The sequence below is a fragment of the Pyrus communis genome, chromosome 4, assembly GCF_963583255.1.
Source record: "Pyrus communis chromosome 4, drPyrComm1.1, whole genome shotgun sequence".
Classification (NCBI taxonomy): Eukaryota; Viridiplantae; Streptophyta; class Magnoliopsida; order Rosales; family Rosaceae; genus Pyrus; species Pyrus communis.
The window spans coordinates 25,259,216-25,271,283 of record NC_084806.1 but is presented as its reverse complement, the minus strand read 5'-3'; the positions used below and the strand labels follow the sequence as shown (position 1 = coordinate 25,271,283).

The 12,068-nt window shown below is 36.3% G+C and overlaps 1 protein-coding gene across 1 annotated transcript; it reads right to left on the bottom strand.

Moving 5' to 3' along the window:
* Positions 1 to 5,785: 5,785 nt before the first annotated feature.
* Positions 5,786 to 6,917, bottom strand: LOC137733029 (protein GLUTAMINE DUMPER 3-like). Its single transcript, XM_068472254.1, has 2 exons — positions 6,281 to 6,917; positions 5,786 to 5,866 (listed from the first exon to the last, which is right to left on the bottom strand). The coding sequence occupies exons 1-2, from the start codon at positions 6,803 to 6,805 to the stop codon at positions 5,786 to 5,788; spliced, it is 606 nt and encodes a 201-aa protein (XP_068328355.1). The 5' UTR covers positions 6,806 to 6,917.
* Positions 6,918 to 12,068: the final 5,151 nt, after the last annotated feature.

Sequence of the window (12,068 nt, the reverse complement as noted above, 5' to 3'; positions counted from 1 at the left end):
TCCGGAGGCCGGGTGGTGCATTGAACTTCCAGGTCAGGGTGCAATGTGCTGTGCCCATGCTCGTAGCCTGCCAATCGTAACTGTGCTTATGATGGCTCATGCCTCTCAAGCTGTTAACCGTATAACATGGGATGAGCTTAACAGAGACTCCTCTAACTAATTTGAAGTTTTGAACTTTGCGATCCCGCAAAGTTTCAAAGCTTTTCATAATTATGGAATTTAGAATATTCCATGTACCACAAAGAATGGTGTAAGAATAACGAACGATGGCGTGCCAGGATACGAAAAGATCATTTCCTGCTTTGGGTCTTTTGTCATGGACATGCATTTAGTCATTTATATAATTAAATACATAGACGTACTTATCTCTTAGAGCGATACCATGGTTTTCAACCAAGGTTGTTCACCCGTCAAATGGGCCTTCAAGTTGGTTTCCTCATTCAGATTCATGAAAATTTTCATCTAACTATATATGCTATGCCCCCTATCCTTTTCCATTACGAGCTAGTAGTGGAGGAGGATAAGTGTGGAGTTGTCATGCAATACTTTGTAGATGACCTTCATTTTTAGCTTATTGAAGCGGACTTGAATTGGTTAGAACCCTTAGGTTAACTTATAACTTGATCATGACTTTGTGCATCTTGAACTAACTACTAACTTGATCATGATTTGTGCATCTTGAGCTCATATGTCATTTGATATGAGTTCGGAGGATGAACATAAAGAATCCCACAGAAAATTCCAGCCTGCTCTACGAATGGTAAATGGTAACAATGTCTTCCATGTAACTCGGAGTTGAGTTCTGCAAAATTCTAAAGAAAGCTAACTTCCTTATATTTACGATGATGTATGTCAAGAAACCCAGTTTGCTTCGAGCAGATACAATTTAATCTGGGAAGTTGGAGGTTTTACCGCGATGCACTACTTTTGCTGACTTGCTGTTCAGCTGCCTTGCATGCCAGATTTGATACCGTTCTATCTTCTCAAAAATTATGGAAAAATACTAACAATTTATTTCCACTTCTTATCTTTTCGTGCATATATGGCATGTCACTGGGAAAAAAAATCGACAAGGCCTTGAAATCTTCGTTTCCTCACAGCAGTGTAGTTCTAGCAGGAATGCAGCTTTAACTGTCTTCATATGTAAAACTAGAAAGATTTTCTTAGTAGAAAACTTTAAGATTTTTACACAGTGATCTTGGGTGTCTTAGCTTTTGTCTTTAAATGACCTTGTGTCAAAATTCATTTGGAAGCTAGTTTGTCATCGAAAAATCGTTCAAGTGCGTATAATGGATTTTTGGCATGATTACATTGCCTCTAGACCTTTGCGCGAGCACTTGCCCTCGGTTAGAGTTTTGATGGACTCGAACTAAGCTAGACAAGAGATATATGAGTCAAACTTATGATGAGGTGTTTGTCACCATGAAACTAAACCTGCCTTTGCTTCCTATCTTAAATGTGCTTCTCCCTAATTCCTTGGGTTACCATCATTTGGAATCACGAATTGCGTTGTGAACAAAAATATGCTAATAATTAAATTAATAATAGCTCAAACCAAAAACCCTAAGCGGTGGTGGTTAAATAATAATAGCGGTAAAGAAACAAGACTCTTCATTTTTTGTAGTTCTTTGTGCTATAGCATGATCACTATGATGTGTTGTAGAACCATTATATTTCATTTTGGGTTTCGAACTCTGATGGAACTTGACACTAGTTTTGGAATTGAACTTTTACGCCTTTTCTGGGGGTGACTTACCTCCCATTGTACATCTTCTCGTGTTGAGATCATGCCATATTCGTCAAAAAGGTTGTGTCGTTGTCGGAATTACTGGCCCCACCAAAATAGTGTTGGACTAAGTTAGTACAATGTCACAGGATCTGAAAGGATGAAAAGATGTTCAATTAGCATATATCCTCTTTGCAAAATAATAACGAATAGTCAGGTCAGGCTCTTTGTTTCATGATAAAGCAATTTAAATTTTTTGAAGTAATAAGATATTAGAAACCCTCCTTGTTTTTGTTGTCGCTCTTGGATAAATATTTTTTTTTTCATCAAATCAACTCCAATTTGGTCCCAAAAGGTTTATTTTTAAATCTTATGACGTTCTCAACATATCCTCAGAAGGAACCTTCCTCGAAATAGGCCATTTTGACCTTCAAAATACCCAAAACATCCATAAATGTCAATTTTGGAAAGTTGCGCTAGGCCTTCTTTTCTTTGCCATGGTGAAACCACTTGGAATTAAATTCTTGAATTTGGACACAATTATCTTGAAAGACTCGCAAATGCACTCAATTGAAATTACTCCAAAATTCCTTTGTTTGATCACTTTTTACCCAAAATAGATTCACATGTCAGTAAAATGATTTGGATGGGGGAATATGAATTAACTCTCAATGAAATCACCAATTGTTAGAACCGAATTCGTGCAAATCCGCAAACGGAGGCGAAATCTAGTCGGACTTGCCCATGATCTCCAATGAGGAGAAAATAGGGTTGATTAGGTGGTGTGGTTGAATTCGGCAATGACTGCTTACATATCCCTGGGAAGGAAAATCAAACTATGTGTGTAGTTTAAAGGAAGAATGGTGTGAACTATCATTGTCGAATAGCCTATGGCAGGGCGTTGAGAGATGAGTTCTCCATGGACATGTCTACACATAGACGGTGGCGTGATGGTCTTTGCCAGGCACAGAGAGAATATGTATGTTGTAGAGAATATCAGACTTAGAGAGAAGTAGACGTGATGTCCTGATGATTTCAATTTAATCTTAGTTATAACATATTGGTTATTTTGTGTGAATTTTGATACTTTTCTTTATAATTTCAATATAGGATATTCAAATTCCTCCAGAGCAAAAACTGATCAAATGGATGAAATTTCTATGAGTCCTTTAGCTTGATCATGTCGTAGTTTCAAATTTTTCTACCAAGTGGTTATTTTTTGGTGATTAAATAAAGGACTAGCGCACGGTGCTGGAAAAGTAACGTTTTTGGGCTTAATTGTGATTTTTGGAGTTCAAGATGGCCTCTTTTGGGTTTGGGCCCTTATGGAGAAGTGTTTAGAATATTTCAAGCTTTAAATGCAGCAATCTTGGGCCGGCTTTGGAAGATATTTGGGTCCAAAAAGTGGATGATCAAATTATGGGCGGATTTCCTTATCACTTTACGATTACGTTTCCTAGTTTATTTAAATTTACTTCATTTTCTTAGTTTTATTCTAAGACCTTTTGTAGGAAAGATTTATAATTGAGTAGCATAAAAAAGCCATAGTGGCCAACCCTATTCTTTTTATGTATGCAATTTTGGAGAGAAGAGTTCGGGTTTCTTGGAACTTTTCAGACTTTTACATTCAAGGTGTTTTCATTCTTTTTTCCATTCAATAAAAATCCTTTTTACTTTTATTATGAGTATGTGTAACTAATTTCCTTTTACTAGGGCGAGCCACAAGCCTTAGCATGAATATGTAGTCTTTATTTAATTGCTTATGATATTATACATACATACCTTGAATTATTAATCGTTGTGCTTAAACCGTCAATTGGCTTAATGCTTAGCTACCAATATTTAAATAAGTAATTAGATGCAGTTTCTGTTGGAATGTCAACTTGAAATTGAGGAATGCATCGCGTGGTTAATAATTGTAATTTCACCTAGGGCGAATGCCACGTCTTAGGGGTTGCATGGTTTTTCAAAGGGTTTTTAGAAAGCATAATGAGTCATGCATGTTTATAATTGATATGAATGCGACAGACGGATTGCATATTTGATATATGTTCTAACTTGACTGCCAGAAGTAGAATATGCACTAGGAAAACTTAACCTTTCAAGATGGATGTGTAATTTATAAGTAATTAGTAAAATTACATAGGATTGTTAAGATGACGGCGGAAGCCTAGTGCTTTCATAACTTGTTTTTAACCATTTTGGCGCAAGTGATAAAAATCCTATCATGTCCCCCTAATAAATACCTAGGCTAGTGTAGAGGGATCTTGAGAGTTCTTGTAGGGAAAGAAATCTTCATCAAATTGGGAGACTATCTAGGAGGAAATCTAGGATAAGATACCCAATCTTCCTAAAATCATGATTGTATCACCTAATCCCCAAGATATTCTAATTTGACCTTAATTAGGTTTTCTTACTTGGTAGACAAGTAATATCTTTAATGAAGATAACGCAACATGTATCAAACAATTTAAGAAGGGCTACATCAAAGGAGACAACACCAAGCACATTAACAACAAGAGTATCAGAAGATTGAAGTCAAGCAAATCCGTTCACAGGACAACCTGGTGGACCTCTTCTCCAAATCACTGCCGAGGATGATGTTTCAGAAGCTTGTTGACGAATAGGTATGTGTAAACTTTCTGAGTTGTAACATTGTTAGTTCTCTTTGGAATTATGCCAAACTCAGCGGGAGTATCCCAAAGTATAATCTCTTGATCTTAATGTACTCTTTTTTCTACGATTAGAAGCATTTTTCCCTTTGGGTGTTTGCTACCTGATGAGGTTTTGACGAGGCACCCATCCTGGGTTGGTCACAACCTTGATATATGTCACATAGACGTTCCATTTGATTTTGCACTTTCTTACGCACTTTTCCTTAGATTATGGGTTTTTGTCCCTCCTCGGGTTTTTCCATAGCCATTGGGTTTTTGTGAGAATTAGTTCCATATGCAAGTTCCTTTGTCTGAGACTAGGTGTTCCCAGAATCAATTCCGATGAGTCGACTTCCTCAACTCTACCTGATGACGAATCTATTTAAGTATTTACACACTTAAAGGGGAATGTCATAGATATTATAGTAAAGGGATTTCCTAAATGCTAAATAGATTTGATTACTAGTTCTTCTTTCCTTACTAGGATTGTATTTCCTTGAATGACAAGGATTCTTCTCCTCCTTATTACTATAAATAAAAGTACTGTGTAAGGACATAACACACCTCAGAATATCACATATTTCTCCACTCTCTCTCCCTTACCCCTCCAACTTTTGTTAGATAAATTGGCCACAACAACATTTCACTCAGGTGACTTGAAAGCATAGCCTAAAAAGTTGGGGAGAAGAAGGTGGACAACTTTCACTCACAACAACTTCCTTTTTGTGGGTCATTTTGAAAGTTGAGTTTTGCTTTACAGTCTTTATTTCAAGAAAAGTTTAGCGGACTACTATTTGACGCGTAAATGCATATATGATCAGTATTTCCAATCATGGTTGATTGCCAATATCATTTTCGATATTCATATAAACAATATCCACTACACAACTTCGGTGTCACCACCCAAATGTTGCATATTTGCCAAATACTAAAATGTGCAACTATATAATTGTACACTTATAACTTTGAAGGATTAATGGCATTTAATTTCACCATTACTTTTATTCTCTAAATAATAGCGATTGGACGTGCCGCTCCATATTTTGGTCACATTGAAAAGCAAAACTTGTTCCACCTCTGATTTTCCGTCCCTACTATTCAATATTTTGGTAGTGGTACCTTCAAACACAAACACAAAGAAGCTGAACTAATGCGCATTGCACTGAATTCCACTCACCAACACTGTAATGTGTATATATTAATAATACTTAAAGAGAATAAATTATCCTAAATCCTAAAACTATTCGCACATGTAGAGCGACACATGAAAAGAAAAACTTTCTCCGCTTATATAATAATGTATAGCTTACTACTCTGTGTTTCCAAGACATCAAAATCTCTCCTTAAAGAGACCTACCTACACGTGCCCTTCTCCACCGTTTCAGCCCACCACGTAGCCCTTGATTCACCTTCTTCTCTGCACCCAATACAAAGTTCCAGACGCATCCATCTCCATCTTCTTCTTTTCCTCATATATAAATGGTTTCTGGGTTTGTCAAAATCACCCTCAAAATGTATGTACAACTAATATATAATTAACCAACACCGAAACCTTATAATAACAATTTTAAACAAAAAAATACAATGAAAAAGTAATGTCATTCCCACTCTTTAATTTGTGGTGTTGCATTAGTTTTATGTGTGAGTTATTTAATTAAGAAATAAAATATTAAATTTGGAGTGGAGGCTAACAAATTAAGGGCATAAATAGCAGAAGGCAAAACTGTAAGGAGAATAGGGAATTCTTCCATTTTCATCTCAATTTAATTTACATCTCCCGTGAAAAAGGAAAGACAAAAAAAAAAACCCACACCTTCAGTCTCAACCAAATCAACCCCATCCAGAAATTTAATTAATTACAAAAGTCACAAGTAATTAAGTTAATTACTTAATTACTTACTCTCTGATCCGAGTAATCTGAGGCCTCCTGGGCACTCTCCCTGTTTTCATCAGTAACTTGTACCTGATGCGGATCACTTCCATCACTATTTCCTTGCTTGTTGTCAGCAGTCGTCTTACTCACGTCCACCCACGTTTCAGTCTTTTGGCTACAGCTACAAGTGTTGTTAGTATTGTCGCCAAAAGATGAAGACCTACTCGACATGGGTGTGGCCAAGAAAGTTGGCTTAGCGTCTCCGGCCATGATCACCAAGATTTTCTCTTCGAATACCGGCGGTACTTTCTGGGCGGACTCGTCGCCTTCTCCGGCTTCCAGGTCCCGCTCTGATCCGTTTTCGTGGTTTTCGAGGTAGCCGGAGAGCCTCCAGTAGGAGCATGCTAAGATCAGAAGCGCAAACGCAATTAAACCCAACATGGCTGCCAGCCCACCGAACAAGTAGGGCACCGGGGAATGCCACGGCGACCTCTGTGCCGTCGTCATCTCCGGTGCTCTGGCTGTCACGTTAAAAGGCTCTCTCCCTGCCATTTTAATTGAATCAAATGTGCGTGTTTTGAACTTTTGATGACGTTATTTTTTCAGCTAACAAAATGTTTGCAAGAGAAGCAAATCAAGCAAAAGATAGAACCGATAAGAGATATTTGAGGGTGTTGTGGGTTGAGAAGTAGAGATGGGGGTGGGTGTTATATATAGACAGAGCTAGGGTGGTCTAATCTGTGGGAGTTAAGCATTTTTATTTTGTTTTTGTTTCGAGATTAATGTCGTCATTTTGCATGAGGAAAGGGTGGGGCAAAACTGGGTCCCTCTTTGTTCCTTGTTGGAATACTTCACCCATCCATGAGCACACTAAAAACGCACTCAGGGTTAGATTTGGTATTTAGATAAGTTTTCAGTAGAGAATGTAATCATGGAACGTTTGGCAACAAAGAAAACGAAAATAAAACAAATGAAAAGTTATCTATTTTGATATCTGTGCGCTGTGTGTTAACGGATATGGAACAAATTAACATACATGTTATCCTACCGTACAATTATGGTACGTCACGCTGATTAATCATAACCAATACACTTTATGTATAGAGTAGTTTTGCCGATCACAATCGTGGTGTGAGCCTGGATGACTATCAATTATTAATACAAATGAACAGTGTTGAGAATTCACATATACGATTGACATTAGTCTTTTTTGGTATTAGTCCTTGTATCTTTCGCCTGAGAAATGGACAAAAGGATCAGGAGTTACATTTGTACAGTAAAGTTTGCAGGCGTTTTGTAACTTGGTTGATGGGAAGGGAGGGTGTATATTGTTGTGAGTGTGTAACGCATTGAAGAATACAGTAGATGGAACATTATATTGGTATAGAATAGCTAGGATAATATCATATAAGAAAACGCTTTCATTCCATCATTGGCTTTGTCATAACTGATCATTCAACTTTGTTGACAAGATGATGCATGCGATCATATGTTTTAGGAATGTTTTTTTCAGTTGTAATGAGCTGGGAATAAGGAGGACCCTACAGATTAAGTACAACAACATATAATTCATCCAATATCTAACTTCCTCAACTTGTCTTCATACATACATACATACGTACATATATATATATATATATGTACATATATATATATATATATATATATATATCCTCTATTAGTTTGTTAATTTTATAGTTAAACTAAGCCATATAAAGAAATCCTTAACAGGATAGTTAAACGAAAAATATATTTGCATACTAAGCAAGCGGCAGATTTTGTTGGTAATAAGTATTCCTTTTTAACTTATTGCGTCATGAGTTCAAAGTATCTTCGTAATTTTCTTAAAATATTGTTCAAAATTCTTTCAAAATATGTCCTCCATTCTAAATATCCAACCCATAACTCCAAACATCACTATAATTCTTTTGGATACAAACACAATCTCGATACTCCAAACAATACATAATCACACAATTGGGACATAAATTGCACTAAATAAAATCATTTCGATGTACAGCCTAACCAACCAATATTTTTCTAGAATTGAATTCTTCAGAAATCATGGAAGTTGATATTTTAATAAGTGCATGGTAGGACCACAGCAAGACATCATAGACCGTCGATAAATACATAGAGGGTTGGAGTATTAGTAGCAAGAAAAGGAAGAGCTTTAGCAATGGGGGCATGCACAAAAGCAGTAGTTCTGAAAAAGAACTGCTTTTCTAATGGCTAATAATTGTGATAAACAGGGAAACGGTTTTTGGCCGATGCATGTAGTGTTACTGCTTTAAGTTGATTCCAGTGTTTGCTCACACGCAATTGGCACTTGCCCCACTTCTTTTTTCTGTCTTATTTTTTTTTATTTTTTTTCTGGCTTTGTTCAGTTTTCCGCAGCCCCTATACTTTTAAGTTAAAGATTTAGAAAATGACAATTCTTTTTCTTATTTCCGTGTCATTTGTATATTCTTTTGGGTTCACTTCAATAATGTTTATATATAAAAAGATGCATATATAAAAAGATGACACAAGTATGTAATTTAGCATTTTTTTTAATGAAATGGAGAAAGATTCAGTGAGATTAGCTGTTTAGTAATGGTCGCGTGCAAGACACATACTCTCCTCTAAAAGATACAAGTGAAGGATGAAGTCAAAACCTGCAAAAAAGATAAAAATCAACGGCAACGATAATATGGGAAAAATGAAATATCACGAGCATGGGCAGAGCCTACAAATGCCGGAACTATAGACCACCATTTATAAGCATAGTTTTATGCCGCAAATGAAGGTAAAGTATATGCAACCTGGTCATTTCCTTCTCGATAAATATGTGTGCAAATAAATCATATATGACGAAGTCGCCATAAATAATTCTTCCATTATATCATAAGAAACCAAGATACCATAAAAAACTTGATTTCCTTCTCGATAAATATGTAGTATATATATGTAAGATGTTTGCTGAGTTTTTTTTATCCAAACTTTGAGTTGCATGCCTTTTGAGTTATATCCTACTTAATTGCTCATGCACATAATATACATATACATATATGGTGAATATCATCAGTGTGACTCAACTGGTTTGGTGGACAAGTATAAACAACTAAATTAATTAATAGACAAAGGAGAGGGTGGAGTCTGGGACCCAACAAGAAAATGATCAGTAGTACTACATTATTTTCCCACTATATTATGTTTTCCCTGCTAGTGGCAAGTCTTTTTGTTTGCAACTAGGCATTGGATTAGTGCTAGAAGAAGCCAATGGCGTGCAACAGCAACCTATATACACCAGCACATAAACACTACCTTTATCCTTTGTCGAATCTAAGAAATTTTAGCATACAACAGTGGATGAATACTCGTAATTGGGGACATTCTTAATGGGGTCTCACTTAACAAGAAATTGTTTTGTAGAACTATCGTATGGTTTTATTAGTTGACGTGTTATAATATGAGCAGACAATATTATTTGACATATCTAACTCATAGATTAATGAAAACAAATTCTTACGCACCATTCATTATGAATGGAGAACAAAATTGATATGTTACAAACATAAATCATATTAATTAATAAATAAAAAAAATACATCCATGTATTTACAACATTTCAATAAAAATAATAACAACATCTGACAGTATGGAATAGAAAATTACTCCCAATCGGCAATGTTTGGAGGGGTCGCACCTCTTGCCCTTCCTTCGTCACCCTCCACCACCCAACGTACACGTCAAGGACAATTGGATATCCCTCCCAAAGCGATACATCCCACTTTATTCAGTCTTTCGATATTATTATTGCATTTCTTAGTCTCTTCTCTTCCATTAGGATTAAATCTTATCTTATTGCTTGTTTATGTTAATAAAGGGGCCAGGGTTAATATAAAATAATTGGGACGAACAAATCCGAACCAAATCCCACTCCGGAAGAATTGATGATATCATTAGTATATATGTTGGGGTTGGACCATACCAACTTTTATTTAATGATGTTATAACATTAGAGTATACTAAACCTACGTATCTCTCTCTATCTTTCTTGTAATATATAGGTTAAACTGATGTTCCTTTATCTCATTAGTTCTTATGTTGTCTGTTAATAGCATGCTTCCCCCCTTGAGTTGGAACGTAGGTTTGCTGCCCGCTTTTTAAAGTTCAAACCCTATCGCATTCGAAAATTTGGTCAATAAAAATCTTGTCAGAAGCTGTTTCTCTATTCACTTAATCAGATTTAAACCCCCAAAATTTAAAGTTTTTTATATCAAACATATAGGTGTTTAGGCACATTAGGCCACATTATTGTAATTTCAAAATTAAAATTTTATATATTACTTTCAAAGTGTTTTAGTTGACCGTTTTTTAGGAGATAATCTTGGTTTTTCATTCAAAATATTTGTCCATTATCTCGTTTATATATTTTTTTCGCACAAAATATTATTTACTCGTAGAACTAAAATATAGTTTTTGTTGTAGGCTTATTTGATTGAACTGTATTTAGGACAGAGAGGGAGGGAGGCCGGCGGCAACAGAGAGAGAAAAGAGAGATGTAATTCTGAGATATGTGTTGAATCACCCCATTGTGCCTTTATTTATAGTAGCAGGGAAGGTTAAATCCTTACCCTAATAGGATTACAACTCTAATAGGAATCTAACTACTAAAGAGAATATACAAAGATACTCCAAGATACACTAGGATTTACACAATCACATTCCTAATCCAATAGAATTGCAACACTCCCCCTTGAGTTTGTGAATACTCAAACAAAACATTGCATCAGATCTTCAGCAAATAAGGTAGAACAGTGATGAAGTGGTCGGCACAACGGGTGAATATAAGTCTCAAATTTAAAAGAAAGTATGCACTGGTAGTAAAACTCACAAAACTTCGCTGTGTACAACTTAAGGTGGGAGAAAACCCATAAACTAAGGAGAAAAGTGAGAAGTGTGCATAATGTTTAAAAACAAATGTCAAACAAGATGAAAGTAGTGAACTCAATGGAGTATGATCATCCCAGGATGAGTGCCTCGTTAAAACCTTGTTTGGTAGCAAAAAACCTAGTGGGAAAAATGCTCCTAATCGTAGGTTAAAGAGTACATTAAGATCAAGTGAGTATGCTTCTAGATACTCCCACTAAGTTAGACATAACTTCTAAATAAGAGAACTACAAGCAATTCAACTCCTATAATTTACGCATATCGATTCCTTGGATGAGCTTCTGAAAGGTAGACTTGGCCAATGACTAGGTGAAGAGATCGGCCAAGTTGTCTGGGGAACGGATTTGTTTGATTTCAATGTTCTAATGATGTTGTTGCTGGTGAGAATGAAAGAACTTCAGTGCTATGAGCTGGTGTTGTCTCCCTTTATGTATCCATTCTTTAATTGCTCGATACATGCTGCATTGTCTTCAAAGATCGTTGTAGGAAGGTCAACGACATAAGTAAGACCACTAATGCTTCAAATATGTTCTATGACTGCACTCAACCAAAAGCACTCATGCGATGCTTCATGCAGGGCAAGAATCTCAGCATGGTTTGAAAAAGTCGCAACTAGCGTTTGCTTAGTAGACTTCCAAGATGTAACGGTGTCTCCAATGGTAAAGACATAGCTCGTTTGAGAACATACCTTATATGGAGCAAACAGATAACTAACATCTGCGTAACCAACAAGGCGAGAATCAACTCGAGGACCGAGGGGGGAGGAGGCTCCTCTTGAGGATTCGTGGGTGTAGAACAAGCCCAAATCTAAGGTAGCGAAAGATATCTTTAACACCATTCTAGTGTTTGCATGTAGACGCATTGTTGTGTCTAGCCAAAA